Raw genomic sequence first — 26,512 nt, 5'->3', positions numbered from 1 at the left:
TATTATAGTACCTCCATAGGGGTGATGTAGTCATTAAACACAGTGTATTATAGTACCTCCATAGGGGTGATGTAGTCATTAAACACAGTGTATTATAGTACCTCCATAGGGGTGATGTAGTCATTAAACACAGTGTATTATAGTACCTCCATAGGGGTGATGTAGTCATTAAACACAGTGTATTATAGTACCTCCATAGGGGTGATGTAGTCATTAAACACAGTGTATTATAGTACCTCCATAGGGGTGATGTAGTCATTAAACACAGTGTATTATAGTACCTCCATAGGGGTGATGTAGTCATTAAACACAGTGTATTATAGTACCTCCATAGGGGTGATGTAGTCATTAAACAGTATTATAGTACCTCCATAGGGGTGATGTAGTCATTAAACACAGTGTATTATAGTACCTCCATAGGGGTGATGTAGTCATTAAACACAGTGTATTATAGTACCTCCATAGGGGTGATGTAGTCATTAAACACAGTGTATTATAGTACCTCCATAGGGGTGATGTAGTCATTAAACACAGTGTATTATAGTACCTCCATAGGGGTGATGTAGTCATTAAACACAGTGTATTATAGTACCTCCATAGGGGTGATGTAGTCATTAAACAGTATTATAGTACCTCCATAGGGGTGATGTAGTCATTAAACACAGTGTATTATAGTACCTCCATAGGGGTGATGTAGTCATTAAACACAATGTATTATAGTACCTCCATAGGGGTGATGTAGTCATTAAACACAGTGTATTATAGTACCTCCATAGGGGTGATGTAGTCATTAAACACAGTGTATTATAGTACCTCCATTAGGGGTGATGTAGTCATTAAACAGTATTATAGTACCTCCATAGGGGTGATGTAGTCATTAAACACAGTGTATTATAGTACCTCCATAGGGGTGATGTAGTCATTAAACACAGTGTATTATAGTACCTCCATAGGGGTGATGTAGTCATTAAACAGTATTATAGTACCTCCATAGGGGTGATGTAGTCATTAAACACAGTGTATTATAGTACCTCCATAGGGGTGATGTAGTCATTAAACACAGTGTATTATAGTACCTCCATAGGGGTGATGTAGTCATTAAACACAGTGTATTATAGTACCTCCATTAGGGGTGATGTAGTCATTAAACAGTATTATAGTACCTCCATAGGGGTGATGTAGTCATTAAACACAGTGTATTATAGTACCTCCATAGGGGTGATGTAGTCATTAAACACAGTGTATTATAGTACCTCCATAGGGGTGATGTAGTCATTAAACACAGTCATTGTATTATAGTACCTCCATAGGGGTGATGTAGTCATTAAACACAGTGTATTATAGTACCTCCATAGGGGTGATGTAGTCATTAAACAGTGTATTATAGTACCTCCATAGGGGTGATGTAGTCATTCATTCCCCTGTTGAACACGTAGATCATGGCATCATACAGCTGGTTGTCCCAACACATCTGGACCACCTGGATACACAGGGAGAGAACAGGTTACTACTGGAGTCTACAGACTTGATCTGCTGGTGATTTAATGACAGTAGTAAATATCTAGAGGGAAGAGAGGAAACACTGACTGACAGACATCATCACCCCTTCTCCTGTCTCCTCTCCCCTCCAGTCTCCTACCCTCCCCGTCTCCTACCCTCCCCGTCTCCTACCCTCCCCCGTCTCCTACCCTCCCCGTCTCCTACCCTCCCCGTCTCCTACCCTCCCCCGTCTCCTACCCTCCCCGTCTCGTCTCCTCCCCGTCTCGTCTCCTCTTCTCCCCTCCTCCTCCCCCGTCTCCCCTCCTCTTCTCCCGTCTCCTCCCTCCCCCCGTCTCGCCTCCTCCCCGTCTCGTCTCCGCTCCCGTCTCCCCTCCTCCTCCCGTCTCGTCTCCCCCCGTCTCCCTTTCTCTTCTCCCGTCTCCTCTTCTCCCCCGTCTCGTCTCCTCCCCGTCTCTCCCTCCCCCCTCTCGTCTCTCCCCTCCCCCCCTCCCGTCTCGTCTCCCCTCCCGTCTCCCCTCCCGTCTCGTCTCCCCGTCTCCCCCCCTCCTCCTCCCCCCGTCTCGTCTCCCTCCCCCCAGTCTCGTCTCCCACCCTGTCCTCGTCTCCCCCCCCCGTCTCCCCCCCCGTCTCGTCTCCCCCCCCGTCTCGTCTCCCCTCCCCGTCTCGTCTCCCTCTCCCCGTCTCGTCTCCTCTCCCCCGTCTCGTCTCCTCTCCCCCGTCTCCTCTCCTCCCCCGTCTCCTCTCCTCCCCCCCGTCTCCTCTCCTCCCCGTCTCCTCCCCTCTCCTCCCGTCTCGTCTCCTCTCCTCCCCCGTCTCCTCTCCTCCCCGTCTAGTCTCCCTCGTCTCGTCTCCCCTCGTCTCGTCTCCCCTCGTCTCGTCTCCCTCGTCTCGTCTCCCCTCGTCCTCGTCTCCCCTCGTCTCGTCTCCTCTCCCCCTCGTCTCCTCTCCCCTCGTCTCGTCTCCTCTCCCCTCGTCTCCTCTCCCCTCGTCTCGTCTCCTCTCCCCTCGTCTCCTCTCCCCTCGTCTCGTCTCCTCTCCCCTCGTCTCCTCGTCTAGTCTCCCCTCGTCTCGTCTCCCCTCGTCTCGTCTCCCCTCGTCTCCTCTCCTCTCCTCCCGTCTCCTCTCCTCTCCTCCAGTCTCCTCTCCTCTCCTCCAGTCTCCTCTACTCTCCTCCAGTCTCCTCTACTCTCCTCCAGTCTCCTCTCCTCCCCCAGTCTCCTCTCCTCTCCTCCCCCAGTCTCCCCTCTCCTCCTCTCCTCCCCGTCCGTCTCCTCTCCTCCCCCAGTCTCCTCTCCCTCTCTCCTCCCCCCGTCCGTCTCCTCTCCTCCCGTCTCCTCTCCTCCCCTCCCTCCCCCCCGTCTCCTCCCCCGTCTCCTCCCCCGTCTCCTCCCCCTGTCTCCTCCCCTCCCCCGTCTCCTCCCCCGTCTCCCCCCCCTCCCCCGTCTCCTCCCCTCCCCCGTCTCCTCCCTCCCCCGTCTCCCTCCCCTCCCCCGTCTCCTCCCTACCTGTTGTATGTCGAGGCTGGTGATGTCCAGATGTATCAGACAGTTCTCTACACTGTCCATCATGTTGTTATCCTGTAGGTGGGTCAGCAGGTCTCTCATGACGGGAGCGGTCACACAGCCCAGACGCTCCGACACGATGTAGGGTTCCAAACTCTCCAGGAAGACCCCCCGAGCCACACAGTTCTCCACCAGGCGGGTATACAGCTGGTTAAACAGTAGGTCTCTATAGGACCACAGAGAGAAGAGCATGATCATGGTAACAGTTCTCCACCAGGCGGGTATACAGCTGGTTAAACAGTAGGTCTCTATAGGACCACAGAGAGAAGAGCATGATCATGGTACCAGTTCTCCACCAGGTGGGTAGAGTATATAGCTGTTTAAACAGAAGGTTAAACACCAGTCTCAATGTCACTCCGGGATGCTGGCCTTCTAGGCAGAGTAGCAAAGAAAAAGCCATATCTCAGACTGGCCAATAAAAAGACAAGATTAAGATGGGCAAAAGAACACAGACACTGGACAGAGGAACTCTACCTAGAAGGCCAGCATCCCAGAGTCGCCTCTTCACTGTTGACGTTGAGACTGGTGTTTTGCAGGTAATATTTAATGAAGCTGCCAGTTAACTTGTGAGGTGTCTGTTTCTACAACTAGACACTAATGTACTTGTCCTCCTGCTCAGTTGTGCACCGGGGCCTCTCACTCCTCTTTCGATTCTGGTTCGAGACAAGGGAGTAGTGAAGGGAGTAGTACACAGCGTTGTACGAGATCTTCAGTTTCTTGCCAATTTCTCGCATGCAATAGCCTTCATTTCTCAGAACAAGAATAGACTGGCGAGTTTAAGAAGAAAGGTCTTTGTTTCTGACCATTTTGAGCTTGTAATTGAACTCACAAATGCTGTGGCTTCAGATACTCAACTAGTCTAAAGGCCAATTTTATTGCTTCTTTAATCAGAACAACAGTTTTCAGCTGTGCTAACATAATTTCGAAAGGGTTTTCTAATTATTAATTAGCCTTTTAAAAGTATAAACTTGGATTAGCTAACACAACGTTCCCTTGGAACACAGGAGTGATGGTTGCTGATAATGGGCCTCTATACGCCTTTGTAGATATCCCATAAAAATCTGCCGTTTCCAGCTACAATAGTCATTTACAACATTAATGTCTACACTGTATTTCTGATCAATTTGATGTTATTTTAAAATGGACTAATATTTAGCTTTTCTTCCAAAAACAAGGACATTTCTAGGTGACCTCAAACATTTGAAAGGTAGTGTATGTGTTATGGCTTCACACCCCTGCTATATTGTGGATAAAGAGTTAACTGTCTAACAGAACACAGAGGGTGTTCTTTAATGGAAGCCTCTCAAACATAATCCAGGTAGAATCAGGAATTCCCCAGGGCAGTTGTCTAGGCCCATTAATTTTTTCAATCTTCACTAACGACATGCTTTGAGTAAAGCCAGTGTGTCTATGTTTCCAGATGACTCAACACTATACATGTCAGCTACAACAGCGACTGAAATGACTGCAGCACTTAACAAAGAGTTGTGTGGAAAGGAATAAGTTAGTACTAAATATTTCTAAAACTAAAAGCATTGTAATTGGTACAAAATCATTCACTTAACCCTAAACCTCAACTAAGTCTTGTAGTAAATCATGTGGAAATTGAGCAAGTTGAGGTGACTAAACTGCTTGGAGTAACCCTGGGTTGTAAACTGTCATGGTCAAAACATATTGATACAGTAGTAGCTAAGATGGGGAGAAGTCTGCCCATAATAAAGTGCTGCTCTGCCTCCTTAACAACACGATCAACAAGGCAGGTCCTACGAGCCCCAGTTTAGTCATATCTGGACTACTGTTCAGTCGTGTGGTCAGGTGCCACAAAGAGGGACTTAGGAAAATTGCAATTGGCTCAGAACAGAGCAGCATGGATGGACACAGACAGCTAATTTGAATAATGTGCATGTCAGTCTCTCCTGGCTGAAAGTGGAAGAGAGATAGACTTCATCACTACTTGTATTTATGTTGAATGCACCGAGCTGTCTGTCTAAACTACTGGCACACAGCTCGGACACCCATGCATACCCCACAAGACATGCCACCAGAGGTCTCTTCACAGTCCTCAAGTCCAGACTATGGGAGGTGCACAGTACTACATAGAGCCATGACTACATGGAACTCTATTCCACAGTACTACATAGAGCCACGACTACATGGAACTCTATTCCACAGTACTACATAGAGCCACGACTACATGGAACTCTATTCCACAGTACTACATAGAGCCACGACTACATGGAACTCTATTCCACAGTACTACATAGAGCCATGACTACATGGAACTCTATTCCACAGTACTACATAGAGCCATGACTACATGGAACTCTATTCCACAGTACTACATAGAGCCATGACTACATGGAACTCTATTCCACAGTACTACATAGAGCCACCACTACATGGAACTCTATTCCACAGTACTACATAGAGCCACCACTACATGGAACTCTATTCCACAGTACTACATAGAGCCACAACTACATGGAACTCTATTCCACAGTACTACATAGAGCCACACTACATGGAGTACAGTACTACATAGAGCCACAACTACATGGAACTCTATTCCACAGTACTACATAGAGCCATGACTACATGGAACTCTATTCCACAGTACTACATAGAGCCATGACTACATGGAACTCTATTCCACATCAGGTAACTGACACAAGCAGTAAAATTAGATAGAAAAGAGCAGATAAAATGCACCTTATGGAACAGCGGGGACTGTGAAGCAACACAAACATAGGCACAGACACACACACACACACATAGATTTAGTACTGTAGATAAGTGGTAGCTGTAGAGTAGGGGCCACAGTGAGGGCACACAGTGTGTTGTGAAATCTGTGAATGTATTGTAATGTCTTTAAAATTGTATAAATTGGACCCCAGGAAGAGTAGCTGCGGCCTTGGCAGGAACTAATGGGGATCCGTAATGAATACAAATGCTTGGAGGCTCTGGGGCAGGGATGGGACCATAATAGACTGATAATAGAATTCTCTGGAGCCGGACGGGATGGCAGTTCTTAAGTGAAGGAAGGAGCCTTTTAGTCCAGTCCGAGTGCAGCAGAGTAGCAGCCCCTTCAGCACAGAGATGGACAGAGAAAGGAAAATCTTTCTCTCTCTCCAAACTAAGGCCGACCACCACAAAGGGTTATGAAAGAACAAACTGAAAGCACGTTCCCACAGGAACAAACTGAAAGCACCTTCACACAGGAACAAACCAACTGAAAGCACCTTCCCACAGGAACAAACCAACTGAAAGCACCTTCCCACAGGAACAAACTGAAAGCACCTTCCCACAGGAACAAACTGAAAGCACCTGAACAGGAACAAACTGAAAGCACCTTCACACAGGAACAAACAAACTGAAAGCACCTTCACACAGGAACAAACCAACTGAAAGCACCTTCACACAGGAACAAACAAACTGAAAGCACCTTCACAGGAACAAACTGAAAGCACCTTCAAAGGAACAAACAAACTGAAAGCACCTTCCCACAGGAACAAACTGAAAGCACCTTCACACAGGAACAAACAAACAGATGTCTTCTGGCAGCGAATTGACTACATTTTTAATGCAGTTAGTTTCATATGCGCTGAGTGATCTTTATTTTGTTTGACTGGGGTTCTCTTCAAGGGACAAAGCGTGCATTAAAGGGATATTTAAAAATAATTCCGCTTTATATTAATCTGCTCCAGCACCACCCCAACATCAACATATGTGAAAATGCCTAGTTTCTATGTTTTGTAGTAAAACAACCAATTAGTAGGAAATGGCTACTCCAAATTGGTTAAAATCACATGATGCACACTGATGATGTCATTGGAAACACTCCTCTTTCTCCATAGTTTTTAATACTAAAAGGCTCCTTCCTTCACTTAAGAACTGCGGATGATATGAAGTTTTAAAAAATGTGAATTGTCCCTTTAATGAATAAGCTAGCAGAGTGCTGGGAATAGGCAACGCGAGGGCCATTAGACGTGATGTGTGTGTCTGTGTGTGTGTGTGTCTGTGTCTGTGCGTGCGCGTGCCTGTGTGTCTGTGTGTGTGTGTGTGCGTGTGTCTGTGTGTGCGTGCGTGCGTGCGTGCCTGTGTGTGTGTGTGTGTGTGTGCGTGTGTGTCTGTGCGTGTCTGTGTCTGTGTGTGTGTCTGTGCGTGTGCCTGTGTGTGTGTGTGTGTGTGTCTTACGTCCTCTGCAGCTGCAGACAGTAATCTACCATGACAGGCACCATGTCCTACGGACAGAGAGAAAGAGAGGGATGGAGGGATGAAGGGAGGATGGAGAGAGAGAGAAAAGAGAGCGATTAGCGACTCAACCCAGGCAGCCGAAGCACAAGGACAAGCCTTAAAGGAGAATGAAAGACAGGTTTCAAGGTCCCGAGCGTTGTCAAACTGAACCGTGGGACGGATTAACGTGTTTATCGTGGGGGTGGTGTGTGTGTGTGTGTGTGTGAGTGTGTCGGGGGGGTGGGGGTGTGAGTGTAACATGGGGGTGTGAGTGTGAGTGTGTCGGGTGTCGGGGGGTGCGGGGTGTCTGTATCGGGGTTGTGTGTGTGTGTGTGTATGTGTGTGTGTGTGTGTGTGTGTCGTCTGTATCGGGGTTGTGTGTGTGTGTGTGTATATATCATGGGGTGTGTGTGTATCGTGGGGTGTGTGCGTGTGTATGTGTGTGTGTGTGTGTGTGTGGCGTCTGTATCGGGGGTTTGTGTGTGTGTGTGTATATCATGTGTGTGTGTATCGTGGGGTGTGTGGGGTGTGTGTGTGTGCGGTGTGTGTGGGGTGTGTGTGTGTGTGTACCTGGAAATGTTGTTCCATGAGCTGTATCTTGCCGTGTTCTGGACATTTCTTCACTGAGCGCTCCACATACTGGAACAGAATCTCAATCATCTGGAGAGGCAGTACAATCAATCAATCAATCAATCAAATTAGATAGATTTCTTTGTGGAAGGGGGGTGGAGGAGGGAAGGTATGAAAGGAAGGGAGGGAGGAGGGAAGGATGAAGGGTGGAAGAGGGATTCACCTTGTCTGCCACTACACCTTTCCTCTTTGCTGGGTCCCCAAACAGCCCTGGAAAAATAACAGACATACACAGTACATCAACACAATGACTCAAAGGGTTGTGTGTTTTCACTTTTACTCTGGTATTAAATGTATAATGGCCTCTGTGCCATCAGTGAAAAGGCCTCCGACAGGAAGCGCTCAGAATGTAAAGTACAGCAGAGTATAAAATATTCAAGGACAAAACAGTGAAAACACCTGTCCTTTATAGTACAGACGAGGCCAGGTGTTCCACACAGTAGATCTCAGGCCTTCTGGAGCTGGTTTTCAGTTGGTATGACAACTGTAGCAGTGACATCATAGTGACATTCTATTGGATGACCGATATCAAACTTGTCGTTGTGAAAAAGTACAAAAACGACAGGCTGCCTGCCTCCAATATAGCATAAAAGCTGTATTTTTAAACACCAATAAACCCATCCGTTTAATTTAGTAGATGTCAATCCAGAAAACCAGGAACTAAAAACAAATTTCTTAACAATGTTTTTGATTGGTTTCTAGATTGTTAGCTATCTTAGCTGGCTAGCCTGTTCAAATAATGACCATGTCATAGCTGACAAGCTAACTTATATTAATTAATACAGCAAAATAAACTCACAACAAGACCATTATTTAAACGTTAATGGCGAGCTAATTACAGAAAATAGTTTACGGTTGTTGAGTGTGTCGTTGCGGTCTCAGTCAGGTAACCATGACAACGGACGAGCGACGGGCTACAGACATTCCACCGGAGTATAAATTAAATGTTGTTCTGACCAGAGACACTCGCATTCTAATTGTCTATAGACATGTCAATAGACAAAGTATAATCCAGCCCTAAGAGAGGAGGGGGAGAGGAGAGGAGGGGATGGGGAGGGGAGAGGGAGAGGAGGGGGAAGGGAGGAAGGAGAGGGAGGGGAAAGGGAGAAGGAGAGGAGGGGGAAGGGAGAAGGAGAGGGAGGGGAAAGGGAGGGAGAGGAGAGGAGAGGAGGGGAAAGGGAGAAGGAGAGGGAGGGGAAAGGAGAAGAGGGAAAGGGAGAAGGAGAGGGAGGGGAAAGGGAGGGGGGAGAGGGAGGAGGGGAAAGGGAGAAGGAGAGGGAGGGGAAAGGAGAGGAGGGGAAAGGGAGAAGGGAGAGGGAGGGGGAAAGGGAGGGGAGAGGAGAGGAGGGGAAAGGGAGAAGGAGAGGGAGGGGAAAGGGGGAGGAGGGAGGAAGGGAGAAGGGAGAGGGAGAGGGAGGGGAAAGGGGAGGGAGAGAGGAGAGGAGGGGAAAGGGAGAAGGAGAGGGAGGAAAGGGAGGGGAGAGGAGAGGAGGGGAAAGGGAGAAGGAGAGGGAGGGGAAAGGGGGAGGAGGGAGGGGAAAGGGGGAGGAGGGAGGAAGGGAGAAGGAGAGGGAGGGGGAAAGGGGGGGAGGAGGGAGGAAGGGAGAAGGAGAGGGAGGGGAAAGGGGGGGGAGAGGGGAGAGGAAGGGAGAAGGAGAGGAGGGGAAAGGGAGGGGAAAGGGGGAGAGGGGGGAGGGAGAGGGGGAGGGGAGAGGAAGGGAGAAGGAGAGGGAGGGGGAAAGGGAGGGGAGAGGGGAGAGGAAGGGAGAAGGAGAGGAGGGGAAAGGGAGGGGAAAGGGGAGAGGAGGGAGGGGGAGGGAGGGGGAGGGAGGGGGAGGAGAGGGAGGGGAAAGGGAGAGGGAGGGAGAGGGAGGGGAAAGGGGGAGGAGGGAGGGAAAGGGGGGGAGGAGGGGGGGGAGGAGAGGAGGGGAAAGGGGGGAGGAAAGGAGGGAAAGGGGGAGGAGAGGAGGGGGAAGGGAGAGGGCGGGGAGAGGAAGGGAGAAGGAGAGGGAGGGGAAAGGGGGAGGAGGGAGGGGAAAGGGGGAGGAGGGAGGGGTGAGGAGAGGAGGGGAAAGGGAGAGGAGAGGAAGGGGAAGAGGAGGGGAAGAGGAGAAGAAGAGGGAGAGGAGGGGAGGGGGAGAGGAAGAGGAGGGGAAAGGGAGAAGAAGAGGGAGTAGAAGGGAGAGGAAGAGGGAGAGGAAGAGGAGACTATTCACCCAGTATAGCCTTGGCGGTGCCCTCATGGAAGGACCAGGCCAAGGACAGAGCCTCAACAAAACGTTCCTGTTTCAACAGACAGTCCACCCGCTGTGTGAGAGAGAGAAAGAGTTAGAGCACTGAATGTCTCCAGCAGCACAGGGCCATTAAACCCCCCTCAGAGAGAGACAGGTCCATTAAACCCCCCTCAGAGAGACAGGGCCATTAAATCCCCCTCAGAGAGAGACAGGTCCATTAAACCCCCCTCAGAGAGAGACAGGTCCATTAAACCCCCCTCAGAGAGACAGGTCCATTAAACCCCCCTCAGAGAGAGACAGGTCCATTAAATCCCCCTCAGAGAGACAGGGCCATTAAACCCCCTCAGAGAGAGACAGGGCCATTAAACCCCCTCAGAGAGACACAGGTCCATTAAATCCCCCTCAAGAGAGACAGGTCCATTAAATCCCCCTCAGAGAGAGACAGGTCCATTAAATCCCCTCAGAGAGACACAGGTCCATTAAATCCCCCTCAGAGAGACAGGTCCATTAAATCCCCTCAGAGAGAGACAGGTCCATTAAATCCCCCTCAGAGAGACAGGTCCATTAAATCCCCCTCAGAGAGAGACAGGTCCATTAAACCCCCTCAGAGACACAGGTCCATTAAACCCCCTCAGAGAGAGACAGGTCCATTAAATCCCCTCAGAGAGACAGGCCCATTAAACCCCCTCAGAGAGAGACAGGTCCATTAAATCCCCCTCAGAGACAGGTCCATTAAATCCCCCTCAGAGAGACAGGTCCATTAAACCCCCTCAGAGACACAGGTCCATTAAACCCCCTCAGAGAGAGACAGGTCCATTAAACCCCCTCAGAGAGACAGGTCCATTAAACCCCCTCAGAGAGAGACAGGTCCATTAAATCCCCCTCAGAGAGACAGGTCCATTAAACCCCCTCAGAGAGAGACAGGTCCATTAAATCCCCCTCAGAGAGACAGGTCCATTAAACCCCCCTCAGAGAGACACAGGGCCATTAAATCCCCCTCAGAGAGAGACAGGTCCATTAAATCCCCTCAGAGAGACACAGGTCCATTAAACCCCCTCAGAGAGAGACAGGTCCATTAAATCCCCCTCAGAGACACAGGTCCATTAAATCCCCCTCAGAGAGACACAGGTCCATTAAATCCCCCTCAGAGAGACAGGTCCATTAAATCCCCCTCAGAGAGACAGGTCCATTAAATCTCCCTCAGAGAGACAGGAACCATTAAATCCCCCTCAGAGAGACAGGAACCATTAAATCCCCTCAGAGAGAGACAGGTCCATTAAATCCCCCTCAGAGAGACAGGTCCATTAAGAGAGAGAGACAGGTCCATTAAATCCCCCTCAGAGAGACAGGTCCATTAAATCCCCCTCAGAGAGAGACAGGTCCATTAAATCCCCTCAGAGAGAGACAGGTCCATTAAACCCCCCTCAGAGAGACAGGTCCATTAAATCGCCCCTCAGAGACACAGGTCCATTAAATCCCCCTCAGAGAGAGACAGGTCCATTAAATCCCCCTCAGAGAGAGACAGGTCCATTAAATCCCCCTCAGAGAGACAGGTCCATTAAATCCCCCTCAGAGACACCCAGGTAAAATGATATAATAGATAACCTTTAGTTTTAGACTGGTATGGTGGCAAGTCAGAGACACACTTACCTCCCTCCAGTTCCTCAGAGTCAGGATGTGGGCTGACTGGAAGAGAGAAGAAGGACTGAATTAAGCTTGTGTTTCTACTTCAACTGTACACACAGACACACAGAGACACACCTACCTTGGTCCCCAGTAACACCATCTGTCCTGCGTAGCTGCAGATAGACTGATAGCAGGCCTTCTCTCCTACTAGGGCCTAAAACACAACACTGTTAGTCTGGAGAGCAGAGGTCAAAGGTCAGGACACTGTTATTCAGAGTGAAAATCAACCCGAGATCAACCATGACTGCTATTTCTCAATAATACTTTTAGATACAAATGTGGCAAATATATGCCAAGAATCCTGACGAAGACCTTCGGGACGGATTCAATGATTATTTCAGGAAGATCCAAAACATCATGGTTATGATTGGTTCATGTTGACTCTGAATGACTCCATGTAGAGGTATGGGAGACAGGTGGGAGGGAATCACTGGTGAACCCCCTGCTCCTTGATTGAACAGCTTCAGTCCCCCTGAAGAGACGCTCTCCTCTCTGGCTGCTTCTGCTCCAGTGACGGGACGTTGGTCCTGTGTGATTGGACAGAGCCAGCGGCTCTACAACAGGTTAGAACAGGTTAAAGGTTTCATTCCAGGTAATGGTTTGTAACCTTCCTGGCTGGTTTCAACAGTTTGGTGTTTAGTAGTTAAGGTAGCGGAGACTGATTCTTCAGGGGGAGAAATTATCTTGTGCAACCTTTTCCCACGAGCCAGCCTAGTCCTGTACTGTCTGACCCTGCTCCATAACCCTTAACCTTTGACCCATAAAACTTACCCGACACCCTCTACTACCACTGACCTCTAACCCCTCACCTGTGACCTTTGCCAGTGCCAGGTGATGCCTTCCCCTCTACAGCTACTGACCTATGACCCCTTTTCCATGCCCTTTCACCCCTACCACTTCCCTACCATTACTTCTCAACCCTCACTATCTATCCTACCCACCGCAACTTCTCTACCGTCACCTCTGACATCTGACCCTGACCCCTCACCCCTGACCCTCACCAGTGCCTGGCTGACGTTTCCCCCCGTTGCCAGCGATTTAAAATGGCTGCTGTTGTAGACCAGCTGCACCTCAGCCACGTCCAAGCTCTCCAGCTCCTCCTGGCTGGGTCGGTCCACTACACGCAGCTTCTCCCCACTGTCCATCACCACCAGGGTACGACTGTTGATCCACTGTGGAAGGGGAGGGGAAACACAATAGGTGAGTGGGTGTGAAAGAGCAAGAGAGACACAGAGAGAGACAAAGGGAGGCAGGGGGTGAAGGAGAGGATAATAACAGAGAGGCAGGGGGTGAAGGAGATGGATAATAACAGAGAGGCAGGGGGTGAAGGAGAGGGATAATAACAGAGAGGCAGGGGGTGAAGGAGAGGGATAATAACAGAGAGGCAGGGGGTGAAGGAGAGGGATAATAACAGAGAGGCAGGGGGTGAAGGAGAGGGATAATAACAGAGAGGCAGGGGGGTGAAGGGAGAGGGATAATAACAGAGAGGCAGGGGGTGAAGGAGAGGGATAATAACAGAGAGGCAGGGGGTGAAGGAGGGGAATAATAACAGAGAGGCAGGGGGTGAAGGGAGGGATAATAACAGAGGCAGTTGGTGAAGGAGAGGGATAATAACAGAGAGGCAGGGGGTGAAGGAGGGGAATAATAACAGAGAGGCAGGGGGTGAAGGAGGGGATAATAACAGAGAGGCAGGGGGTGAAGGAGGGGATAATAACAGAGAGGCAGGGGTGAAGGAGAGGATAATAACAGAGAGGCAGGGGGTGAAGGAGGGGATAATAACAGAGAGGCAGGGGGTGAAGGAGAGGGATAATAACAGAGAGGCAGGGGGTGAAGGAGGGGATAATAACAGAGAGGCAGGGGGTGAAGGAGAGGGATAATAACAGAGGCAGGGGGTGAAGGAGAGGGATAATAACAGAGAGGCAGGGGGTGAAGGAGGGGATAATAACAGAGAGGCAGGGGGTGAAGGAGAGGGATAATAACAGAGGCAGGGGTGAAGGAGGGGGATAATAACAGAGAGGCAGGGGGTGAAGGAGAGGGATAATAACAGAGAGGCAGGGGGGTGAAGGAGAGGGATAATAACAGAGAGGCAGGGGGTGAAGGAGAGGGATAATAACAGAGAGGCAGGGGTGAAGGAGGGGATAATAACAGAGAGGCAGGGGGTGAAGGAGGGGATAACAACAGAGAGGCAGGGGGTGAAGGAGAGGGATAATAACAGAGGCAGGAGGTGAAGGAGGGGATAATAACAGAGAGGCAGAGCCAGAACCAGAAAGCGCGACAGAACAATGGCGACAGAGAGACCTTGAGTAAATTGTGACTGTCTGACTGATCGACAAATAATATTGAGTAGTTATTTATAATGCAAGGTGCTTTGTAGATCAGTCAGTCTTGACTAAGAATGTCAAATCAGCTGCGACGTCAAACACGCCCATTCAGTGAGGATAAGAGGAGGGGACGGAGAAGGGCAGAGGGCTAAACAAGAAGAGATGTGGCCTGGAAAGATAGACAGATCCTGAAGTGACATCATGCGGAACTTACATTCAGACTGATGATGTCACAGGTCAGCTGCAGATGTCTTTGCTTGATGACATGGATGGTTCCGGTCTCATCCTTCTTCACCTGGACACAAACAGTCAGTCAGTCAACAGGACAGTCGATTTACAACAACAACAAAAAAATCTATTGTTATTGTTTGCTAAACAAGGAATAATGGTAACCAGGAAGTAAACCGGAAGTGAGGTGTTACCAGCAGGAAGTGTACGGTGTCTCCTCTGCAGAATGCCAGGACGGGGTTGACCACCTTCTGAACGGGGACAAACTGCCAGGCCAGCTGGGGAACACTGGTCGGGTCCGTCTGCAACAACAATAGACAGGTCTTAGTCATCAGTGTCCCAAATGGCACCCTATTCCCTTTATAGTGCACTACTTTAGACCAGGGCAAACCACACCCTATTCCCTATATAGTGCACTACTTTAGACCAGGGCAAATGACACCCTATTCCCTTTATAGTGCACTACTTTAGACCAGGGCAAATGACACCTATTCCCTATATAGTGCACTACTTTAGACCAGGGCAAATGGCACCCTATTCCCTATATAGTGCACTACTTTAGACCAGGGCAAATGGCACCCTATTCCCTATAGTGCACTACTTTAGACCAGGGCAAATGACACCCTATTCCCTTTATAGTGCACTACTTTAGACCAGGGCAAATGGCACCCTATTCCCTATATAGTGCACTACTTTAGACCAGGGCAAATGACACCCTATTCCCTATATAGTGCACTACTTTAGACCAGGGCAAATGGCACCCTATTCCCTATATAGTGCACTACTTTAGACCAGGGCAAATGACACCCTATTCCCTATATAGTGCACTACTTTAGACCAAGGCAAATGGCACCCTATTCCCTATATAGTGCACTACTTTAGACCAGGGCAAATGGCACCCTATTCCCTATATAGTGCACTACTTTAGACCAGGGCAAATGACACCCTATTCCCTTTATAGTGCACTACTTTAGACCAGGGCAAATGACACCCTATTCCCTTTATAGTGCATTACTTTAGACCAGGTTAAATGGCACCCTATTCCCTTTATAGTGCACTACGTTAGACCAGGTTAAATGACACCCTATTCCCTATATAGTGCACTACTGTAGACCAGGTTAAATGACACCCTACTCCCTTTATAGTGCACTACTTTAGACCAGGGCAAATGACACCCTATTCCCTTTATAGTGCACAGGTCTTAGTCATCAGTGTCCCAAATGGCACCCTATTCCCTATATAGTGCACTACTTTAGACCAGGGCAAATGGCACCCTATTCCCTATATAGTGCACTACTTTAGACCAGGTTAAATGTCACCCTATTCCCTTTATAGTGCGCAACTTTAGACCAGGGCAAATGGCACCCTATTCCCTTTATAGTGCACTACTTTAGACCAGGTTAAATGACACCCTATTCCCTTTATAGTGCACTACGTTAGACCAGGTTAAATGACACCCTATTCCCTATATAGTGCACTACTGTAGACCAGGTTAAATGACACCCTACTCCCTTTATAGTGCACTACTTTAGACCAGGGTGCCATTTCTAGCCGTTCCAATAGGACAGCCAATGCACGGTGAGCACTGTGGTGTATGAAACGGTTGCCAGGGTGTAGTGTGTATCAGCGAGGTGGGTGCTACAAACTGGTGGAGGATGAGGTAAATAACCCTCATACGAAGAACCTAAACCGAGGCCCAGGGGCACTGGGGCGACGGCTTAGGACCAAGGGTTTGTTGGAACAAAAGGATTCTCCAACAATGTCCTCCAGCCTTTACAAAATCAACGTCCTTTATATTCTGTCTGCCTGCTGTATGTGAACCAAACCTTATTACTGGCACAAGCACAGAGTATGATGAAGACTGATGGACTTTAATCAGTTCAGCAAATAGCTGAATCTTTATACAATGAATAGAAATTACAGGGCCTTTCTCCTGTCCTGTTCCTAGCCAGGCAGCGTCTATAGTTCCCCCCCCACCTCCAATCTCCTGTTCTGTTCCTAGCCAGGCAGCGTCTATAGTTCCCCCCCCAAGCCTCCAACCTCCTGTCCTGTCCCTAGCCAGGCAGCGTCTATAGTGCCCCCCACCTCCAATCTCCTGTCCTGTTCCTAGCCAGGCAGCGTCTATAGTGCCCCCCCCCCACCTCCAACCTCCTGTCCTGTCCCTAGCCAGGCAGCGTCTATAGTAACCCCCCACCTCCAACCTCCTGTCCTGTCCCTAGCCAGGCAGTGTCTATAGTAACCCCCCACCTCCAATAACCTGTCCTGTTCCTAGCCAGGCAGCGTCTATAGTGCCCCCCCCACCTCCAATCTCCTGTTCTGTTCCTAGCCAGGCAGCGTCTATAGTGCCCCCCCCACCTCCAATCTCCTGTCCTGTTCCTAGCCAGGCAGCGTCTATAGTGCCCCCCCCCACCTCCAATCTCCTGTCCTGTTCCTAGCCAGGCAGCGTCTATAGTTCCCCCCACCTCCAATCTCCTGTCCTGTTCCTAGCCAGGCAGCGTCTATAGTGCCCCCCACCTCCAATCTCCTGTCCTGTTCCTAGCCAGGCAGCGTCTAGTGCCCCCCACCTCCAATCTCCTGTTCTGTTCCTAGCCAGGCAGCGTCTATAGTAACCCCCACCTCCAATCTCCTGTCCTGTTCCTAGCCAGGCAGCGTCTAGTGCCCCCCACCTCCAATCTCCTGTTCTGTTCCTAGCCAGGCAGCGTCTATAGTGCCCCCCACCTCCAATCTCCTGTCCTGTTCCTAGCCAGGTAGCGTCTATAGTAACCCCCACCTCCAATCTCCTGTCCTGTTCCTAGCCAAGCAGCGTCTATAGTAACCCCCCCACCTCCAATCTCCTGTCCTGTTCCTAGCCAGGCAGCGTCTTTAGTGCCCCCCCCACCTCCAATCTCCTGTCCTGTTCCTAGCCAGGCAGTGTATATTGTGCCCCCCCCACCACCTCCAATCTCCTGTCCTGTTCCTAGCCAGGCAGTGTATATTGTGCCCCCCACCACCTCCAATCTCCTGTCCTGTTCCTAGCCAGGCAGCGTCTATAGTGCCCCCCCACCTCCAATCTCCTGTCCTGTTCCTAGCCAGGCAGCGTCTATAGTGCCCCCCCCCACCTCCAATCTCCTGTTCTGTTCCTTGCAGCAGGTAGACATGTTATGATTGTGACATCCAATAAAGGGTGAGAGATGAGTATAAAAACATGATGGGTCTTTAGCGGCGTTCTACAGTGAGGCAAGAGACCATTAGAGCAAGCAACAGGGAAGAGGTCACAGAGAGGGTGGGAAGGAGAGCGGGAGAGGGGAAGGGTTGTGAGGGAGAGGAGAGGTCAGAGAAGGATAACGAGAGAGGAAGGGTTGAGGGGGAAGAGAGGTCAGAGAAGGACAACGAGAGAGAGGAAGGGTTGTGAGGGAGAAGAGAGGTCAGAGAAGGACAACGAGAGAGAGGAAGGGTTGGGAGGGAGAAGAGAGGTCAGAGAAGGACAACGAGAGAGAGGAAGGGTTGTGAGGGAGAAGAGAGGTCAGAGAAGGACAACGAGAGAGAGGAAGGGTTGTGAGGGAGAGGAGAGGTCAGAGAAGGATAACGAGAGAGAGGAAGGGTTGAGGGAGAAGAGAGGTCAGAGAAGGATAATCGAGAGAGAGAGAGGAAGGGTTGAGGGAGAAGAGAGGTCAGAGAAGGACAACGAGAGAGAGGAAGGGTTGTGAGGGAGAAGAGAGGTCAGAGAAGGATAACGAGAGAGAGGAAGGGTTGAGGGAGAAGAGGGGTCAGAGAAGGACAACGAGAGAGAGGAAGGGTTGAGGGAGAAGAGAGGTCAGAGAAGGACAACGAGAGAGGAAGGGTTGAGGGAGAAGAGAGGTCAGAGAAGGACAACGAGAGAGAGGAAGGGTTGAGGGAGAAGAGAGGTCAGAGAAGGACAACGAGAGAGAGGAAGGGTTGTGAGGGAGAAAGAGGTCAGAGAAGGATAACGAGAGAGAGGAAGGGTTGTGGGGGAGAGGAGAGGTCAGAGAAGGATAACGAGAGAGAGGAAGGGTTGAGGGAGAAGAGAGGTCAGAGAAGGACAACGAGAGAGGAAGGGTTGTGAGGGAGAAGAGAGGTCAGAGAAGGACAACGAGAGAGAGGAAGGGTTGAGGGAGAAGAGAGGTCAGAGAAGGACAACGAGAGAGAGGAAGGGTTGTGAGGGAGAAGAGAGGTCAGAGAAGGACAACGAGAGAGAGGAAGGGTTGTGAGGGAGAAGACCTAGATGAGAGAAGAGGTACCTTGCCATAGGGAAATGTCATCCACACTTTGAGAGAAGGCTTCAGTCCGATCACTAGAATCTGAAAGGAACAAGTTCGTGTTGGATTGAAAACAGACAAATATTCTCAGTGGAATTGAAGAGCAAGACAAAAATAACAATGACATAGTTTACTGTTAACTGTAGGGTGTCAATGTCATGTGTCCCCTAGTATAGAACAGACTGTATGGTGTCAATGTCATGTGTCCTCTAGTATAGAACAGACTGTAGGGTGTCAATGTCATGTGTCCACTAGTATAGAACAGACTGTAGGGTGTCAATGTCATGTGTCCCCTAGTATAGAACAGACTGTAGGGTGTCAATGTCATGTGTCAATGTCATGTGTCCCCTAGTATAGAACAGACTGTAGGGTGTCAATGTCATGTGTCCACTAGTATAGAACAGACTGTATGGTGTCAATGTCATGTGTCCTCTAGTATAGAACAGACTGTAGGGTGTCAATGTCATATGTCCCCTAGTATAGAACAGACTGTGGGTGTCAATGTCATGTGTCCCCTAGTATAGAACAGACTGTAGGGTGTCAATGTCATGTGTCCCCTAGTATAGAACAGACTGTAGGGTGTCAATGTCATGTGTCCCCTAGTATAGAACAGACTGTATGGTGTCAATGTCATGTGTCCCCTAGCATAGAACAGACTGTAGGGTGTCAATGTCATGTGTCCCCTAGCATAGAACAGACTGTAGGGTGAACTGTAGGTTGTGAAAGACACAACACAAACTGTAGTCTTGTAGAACACACTGAAGATGGAGTGTGTGGTGTTTGGTGAGGGATGTCATAGACAGTAGGGAGCACTGTGTGACAGGGTGTAGTGTGTAGGGTATAGTGTATAGTGTATAATGTGTAGGGTATAGTGTGTAGTGTATAGTGTATAATGTAGAGTATAGTGTGTAGTGTATAATGTGTAGTGTGTAGGGTATAGTGTGTAGTGTATAGTGTTTAGGGTATAGTGTATAATGTGTAGTGTGTAGGGTATAGTGTGTAGGGTATAGTGTGTAGGGTATAGTGTGTAGGGTATAGTGTGTAGGGTATAGTGTGTAGGGTGTAGTGTGTAGGGTGTAGTGTGTAGGGTGTAGTGGGTAGGGTGTAGTGTGTAGGTTTTGTGTGTAGGGTGTAGTGTATAGTGTGTAGTGTATAGGGTAGTGTGTAGGGTGTAGTGTATAGGGTATAGTGTGTGTTGCGTATAGGGTATAGTGTGTAGCGTATAGGGTGTAGTGTGTAGTGTATAGGGTGTAGTGTGTAGGGTGTAGTGTGTAGGGTGTAGTGTGTAGTGTGTAGGGTGTAGTGTATAGTGTGTAGTGTATAGGGTGTAGTGTGTAGTGTATAGGGTGTAGTGTGTAGTGTATAGGGTATAGGGTGTAGTGTGTAGTGTATAGGGTGTAGTGTGTAGTGTGTAGGACAGGGTCATCAACCAGATTCAGCTGCGGGGCTGTTTATTCTTTAGCAGATGGTCAGGGGTCCAGAACATAATGACAAATCATTTGTAGACTGCGAATTGCCCTAAGAAGCCCAAACAGATGTAACATCTGACTTAAACATAAACATTTCAAACCTTGCTTACATTTTGTATACGATCACGTCCACTCTGTGGCCAGTTGATTAGGTAACCCATCTAGTACTGGGTCAGACCCCCCTTTGCCACCAGAACACCCTGAATTTTCCAGGACATGGAAACGTTGCTCAATTGGTATCAAGGGACGATAACGCATGGCAGGAACGGGACCCTTACGCGCGGCAGGGACCCTTACGCGGCAGGGACCCTTACGCGCGGCAGGGACCCTTACGCGCGGCAGGGACCCTAACGCGCGGCAGGGACCCTAACGCGCGGCAGGGACCCTAACGCGGCAGGGACCCTAACGCGCGGCAGGAACAGGGACCCTAACGCGCGGCAGGAACAGGGACCCTAACGCGCGGCAGGAACAGGGACCCTAACGCGCGGCAGGAACAGGGACCCTAACGCGCGGCAGGAACAGGGACCCTAACGCGCGGCAGGAACAGGGACCCTAACGCGCGGCAGGAACAGGGACCCTAACGCGCGGCAGGAACAGGGACCCTAACGCGCGGCAGGAACAGGGACCCTAACGCGCGGCAGGAACAGGGACCCTAACGCGCGGCAGGAACAGGGACCCTAACGCGGCAGGAACAGGGACCCTAACGCGCGGCAGGAACAGGGACCCTAACGCGCGGCAGGAACAGGGACCCTAACGCGCGGCAGGAACAGGGACCCTAACGCGCGGCAGGAACAGGGACCCTAACGCGTGGCAGGAACAGGGACCCTAACGCGCGGCAGGAACAGGGACTCTAACGCGTGGCAGGAACATGGACCCTAACGCGTGGCAGGGACCCTAACGCGTGGCAGGAACAGGGACCCTAACGCGTGGCAGGAATACACCACCAGCCTTTACCTTTGACCCCAGGCAGAGGTCATGACTGCTTACACCACATCCTGACTGCCATCGCCATGACGAAACATTCATCAGACCAGGCAGTGTTTTTCCTCTCCTTAGCTGTCCAGTGTTGGTGATGGCCTGCCCACTGCAGCCGTTTCTCCTTGTTTGTAGCTGATAGGAAGTCGGTGTGGCCGTCTGCTGGGATCCGTGGAGCGATGAGTTGTGTGTTCTGAGAGGCCGTTCAGATGCCATTATTTGCTTGTTTGTGGCCAGCCTAGTGGGTAGCCTAGTGGTTAGAGTGTAGAGGCGACAGGTAGCCTAGTGGTTAGAGTGTAGAGGCGACAGGGTAGCCTAGTGGTTAGAGTGTAGAGGCGACAGGGTAGCCTAGTGGTTAGAGTGTAGAGGCAACAGGGTAGCCTAGTGGTTAGAGTGTAGAGGCGGCAGGGTAGCCTAGTGGTTAGAGTGTAGAGGCGGCAGGGTAGCCTAGTGGTTAGAGTGTAGAGGCGGCAGGGTAGCCTAGTGGTTAGAGTGTGAGGCGGCAGGGTAGCCTAGTGGTTAGAGTGTAGAGGCGACAGGGTAGCCTAGTGGTTAGAGTGTAGAGGCGACAGGGTAGCCTAGTGGTTAGAGTGTAGAGGCGACAGGGTAGCCTAGTGGTTAGAGTGTAGAGGCGACAGGGTAGCCTAGTGGTTAGAGTGTAGAGGCGACAGGGTAGCCTAGTGGTTAGAGTGTAGAGGCGACAGGGTAGCCTAGTGGTTAGAGTGTAGAGGCGACAGGGTAGCCTAGTGGTTAGAGTGTAGAGGCGACAGGGTAGCCTAGTGGTTAGAGTGTAGAGGCGACAGGGTAGCCTAATGGTTAGAGTGTAGAGGCGACAGGGTAGCCTAGTGGTTAGAGTGTAGAGGCGACAGGGTAGCCTAGTGGTTAGAGTGTAGAGGCGACAGGGTAGCCTAGTGGTTAGAGTGTAGAGGCGACAGGGTAGCCTAGTGGTTAGAGTGTAGAGGCGACAGGGTAGCCTAGTGGTTAGAGTGTAGAGGCGACAGGGTAGCCTAGTGGTTAGAGTGTAGAGGCGACAGGGTAGCCTAGTGGTTAGAGTGTAGAGGCGACAGGGTAGCCTAGTGGTTAGAGTGTAGAGGCGACAGGGTAGCCTAGTGGTTAGAGTGTAGAGGCGACAGGGTAGCCTAGTGGTTAGAGTGTAGAGGCGGCAGGGTAGCCAAGTGGTTAGAGTGTAGAGGCGACAGGGTAGCCTAGTGGTTAGAGTGTAGAGGCGACAGGGTAGCCTAGTGGTTAGAGTGTTGTACTAGTAACCGAAAGGTTGTAAATTCAAATCCCCGAGCTGACAAGGTACAAATCCGTCGTTCTGCCCCTGAACAGGCAGTTAACCCACTGTTCCCGAGGCCGTCATTGAAAATAAGAATTTGTTCTTAACTGACTTGCCTAGTTAAATAAAGGTAAAATAAAAACACTAGAGATGATCGTGCGTGAAAAGCCAAGGAGGCTGTCAGTTTCTGAGACCCTGGAACCGATGATCTTACCACGTCGCTTAGGTCGTTCTAACGTTCAATCAAGTAACTGAACGCCTTGATGCCTGCTTTATATAGCAAGTCACATGACTCACTGTCTGTAGGAGCAAACCATTTTGGTGAACAGGGAGGGGGGTGTACCTAATAAACTGGCCACTCAGTGTATCCCTCTCTCTATTATGGGAATACTAGGGAACATATTTCCAGAATGAAAAGTCATTTGGAGCTGATTTGCTGGTGATTTTACAGTTTTTTTTGTCCAACAATAAAATATTTTAATAAAAATAAGTTGTATTTTTTGGCTCAGAAAACAAGGGGGGTCAAATAATTGTCGCCAGTTGGGGAAACCTGGTACAGGGTTTACCTTAGTAAGAGAGGCCATGGCCAGGAGAGAGTACTGTGTGATGGGGTGATCCTTCAGGTCCGGGCGGTAAGGAGAGGCTCCACATTACACACCTCTCCCTTAGAGCCACTGAACAGACAACGAGACTCACATGTACGCATCCCCATCAACCTCCTACACGCAGAGAGAGAGAGACAGAGACAGAGACAGAGAGAGAGAGAGAGAGAGAGAGAGAGAGAGAGAGAGAGAGAGAGAGAGAGAGAGAGAGAGGGAGAAGAGAGGAGGAGGGGGAGAAGAGGGAGGAGAGAGAGAAGAGGGAGGAGGGAAAGGAGAGTGAGAGAGAACAAAACAACTAAAGATATTTTTTTTAAAACAAGCTCCTCACAGACTAACAAAATAAACATAACTCCAGTCCCAAAGTGGGACTGTGGTTCATTAGAACAATATTGAATATCCTATTTCCCCTAAAGCCCTCACATTCTGACATACACACACGCAGTACAGAACAGAGTGCATGAGTCCCAAATGGAACCCTATGGGCCCTGGTCAGATGTAGTGCACTTTATAGGGAGCCATTTGGGACACAGAGAAGCCAGAAAACCAAAACAGTACTTCTCCCCCCATTTCCATTAATCTGACCTGAATAAGAGAGACAGCTTTGTATAATAATGTCAAACAGAGCAGGGGTCATTCTGTCTCACTGTAATTCCTCATTACACACACACACACACACACACCCTCCCTGTCTCACCTCATTACACTCCCTCCCTCCCTGTCTCGCTGTAATACCTCATTAAAATAATGTACTGTTAGACTGTGGCTACAGACAGTGACAGGGGTGCTTGAATGTGTAGGAAGACCATGTGAGGGTCCAAAACAAACCAACTCCAGGACCTTCGGGAAGTATTCACACCCCTCGACATCCTCCACATTCTGTTGTGTTACAGCCTGAATTTAAAATGGATTACATTTAGATGTTTTTGTCACAATATACCCCATAATGTCAAAGTGGATTATTATGTTTTATTATTATTTTTACTAATTAAATTTAACATGAAAAGCTGAAATGTTTTGAGTCAATAAGTAATCAACCCCTTTGTTGTTGCAAGCCGAAATAAGTACTGGAGTAAAAATGTGCTTAACAAGTTGCAATAGTAGTGTGTACCTCATCTCTGTACCCAACTCATACAATTATCTGTAAGGTCCCTTCAGTAGAGCAAAGAATTTCAAACACAGATTCAACCACAAAGACCAGGGAGGTTTTCCAATGCCTCACTAAGAAGGGCACCTATTGGTAGATGGGTAAAACAAATAAGACATTAAATATTCCTTTCAGCATGGTGAAGTTATTTATTACAATATGGATGGTGTCACTACAAAGATACAGGCGTCCTTCCTAACTCAGTTGCTGGAGAGGAAGGAAACTGCTCAGGGATTTCACCATGAGGCCAATGGTTACTTTAAAAAACAGTTACAGAGTTTAATGGCCGTGTTAGGAGAAAACTGAGGATGGGTCAACAACATCGTAGTTACTCCACAATAATAACCTAATTGAGTGAAAAGGAAGCCTGTACAGAATACAAATATTACAAAACATACATCCCGTTTGCAACAAGGCACTAAAGTAATACTGCTAAAGAAAGACACATTACTGAGGACCACTCTCCATATTTTAAAGCATAGTGGTGGCTGCATCATGTCATGAGTATGCTTGTCATCTTTCAGGATAAACCCATAAATGTAATATAACTAAGCACAGGCAAAATCCAAGAGGAAAACCTGGTTCAGTCTGCTTTCCACCAGACACTGGGAGATGAATTCCGTCCACAACCGCCCACACCAGACGTTAACCATAACCTCACCCGACCCTAACCTGACCCTAAACCTAACCACAACCCACCCGACCCTAACCTAATTAAAAAATGTTATTTTCTGGATTTTTTTCTCATTTTGTCTGTCATAGTTGAAGTGTACCTATGATGAAAATTACAGGCCTCTCATCTTTTTAAGTGGGAGAACTTGCACAATTGGTGGCTGACTAAATACTTTTTGCCCCACTGTATACCGGGCCTGTTATATACCAGGCCTGTTATAGACCGTTATAGTCTGGGCCTGTTATGGTCTGGGCCTGTTATGGTCTGGGCCTGTTATAGTCTGGGCCTGTTATGGTCTGTTATAGTCTGAGCCTGTTATAGTCTGTAATAGACTGGGCCTGTTATATTCCGGGCCTGTTACAGACCGGGCCTGTTAAAATGTTATAGTCTGGGCCTGTTATAGTCTGTTATAGACTGTTATAGTCTGGGCCTGTTATAGTCTGTTATAGACTGTTATAGTCTGGGCCTGTTATAGTCTGTTATAGACTGTTATAGTCTGGGCCTGTTATAGTCTGTTATAGTCTGGGCCTGTTATAGTCTTGATGTGTTTGTATTTGGTAGACTTTTGGTTGCTACTGCCTACTATTGTTCTTTATTTTGATGTTTTGTCCTGTTTGTGGACGGAAACAGGCTACAGAATGTCCTGTTTGTGTGCTGCAACAGGCTACAGAACGTCCTGTTTGTCTTTTGTGGGCTGCAACAGGCTACAGAACGTCCTGTTTGTCTTTTGTGTGCTGCAACAGGCTACAGAACGTCCTGTTTGTCTTTTGTGGGCTGCAACAGGCTACAGAACGTCCTGTTTGTCTTTTGTGGGCTGCAACAGGCTACAGAACGTCCTGTTTGTCTTTTGTGGGCTGCAACAGGCTACAGAACGTCCTGTCTGCCTCTGTTTCCACCCATTGGTTTAAATATCCACCTACACTATGTTCACCAGAGTGCAGCTGTCAATAAAACCTTCATGTTGTTGTACTGTATTTGGCCCTAAAAGTGATGCTTACACACTAATGCCAGATAAACACAAGGAGAGATAAAACTCAATGTAGCCGATAGATATGCAAACTAATTATACATTTATGGATTTTTTTGATGCATCGTTTTCCCTTTATTCAACCCGCACACGCCACCCACCCGCCCTTCATCCACACAGTATTACATGGCCCTAAACCCACCCGCCCACAGTGTCCGCGGGGACTGCATGTTGAGTCAACCAGCACATCAATCCTAGTGTCTGCAGAGCAATACTGCCCCCTGTCAGTCACTGCAGGTAACTTCACACACACACACAATCTGAGGGGACAAATGAGTATTACCTGAAAGCCAGCTCAAACACAGAGCCACCGCTGTCGTTGCACACTGCCAGCGTAGGGTCATCGGTGAACTGAGAGAGAGGGACAACCGAGGAGTTCAACAGAGACGATCTGAGCAGAAGACACGTTTCAATTCAACTTGACTTGTACAGACAGACAGACTACCTTCACATGTAAGATGGCGGTGCCGGGTGGGTGGGCGTCGGTAATGGTTCGCAGAAGCTTCCCATTGGCCAGATCCCACATGGTGATATGTCCCTTGGCGAAGCCACAGAGCAGCCGGGTGCAGTCGTGGTTGATGCTGAGGGCGGAGACGGCTCCGAACTCCGCCCCTGTCGCCGTGCTTCCCAAGCACAAACGGAGAGCCTGGTTCAGATCTGAAGAAAGAAAAAAAAACATTACCCATCAGGCAA

The 26,512-nt window shown here is 49.2% G+C and overlaps 1 protein-coding gene across 1 annotated transcript in view; it reads right to left on the bottom strand.

Moving 5' to 3' along the window:
- Nucleotides 1-26,512, bottom strand: part of LOC135538105 (vacuolar protein sorting-associated protein 8 homolog) — a gene marked incomplete at its 3' end in the record, with an annotated part of 81,839 nt that overhangs the window by 48,964 nt on the left and 6,363 nt on the right. The window contains 16 exon segments of the mRNA XM_064964092.1: nt 1,391-1,480; nt 3,006-3,228; nt 7,257-7,303; nt 7,866-7,955; nt 8,089-8,135; nt 10,142-10,232; nt 11,810-11,845; nt 11,925-11,999; nt 12,847-13,017; nt 14,381-14,461; nt 14,589-14,696; nt 18,633-18,692; nt 22,940-23,001; nt 23,004-23,092; nt 26,103-26,170; nt 26,265-26,476. Coding sequence (XP_064820164.1) covers nt 1,391-1,480; nt 3,006-3,228; nt 7,257-7,303; nt 7,866-7,955; nt 8,089-8,135; nt 10,142-10,232; nt 11,810-11,845; nt 11,925-11,999; nt 12,847-13,017; nt 14,381-14,461; nt 14,589-14,696; nt 18,633-18,692; nt 22,940-23,001; nt 23,004-23,092; nt 26,103-26,170; nt 26,265-26,476 — 1,550 coding nt within the window.

The sequence above is a fragment of the Oncorhynchus masou genome, unplaced genomic scaffold (genome assembly GCF_036934945.1).
Source record: "Oncorhynchus masou masou isolate Uvic2021 unplaced genomic scaffold, UVic_Omas_1.1 unplaced_scaffold_908, whole genome shotgun sequence".
Lineage (NCBI taxonomy): Eukaryota > Metazoa > Chordata > Actinopteri > Salmoniformes > Salmonidae > Oncorhynchus > Oncorhynchus masou.
The sequence above is the reverse complement of the archived record's forward strand: the minus strand, read 5'-3'. Positions and strand labels throughout refer to the sequence as shown.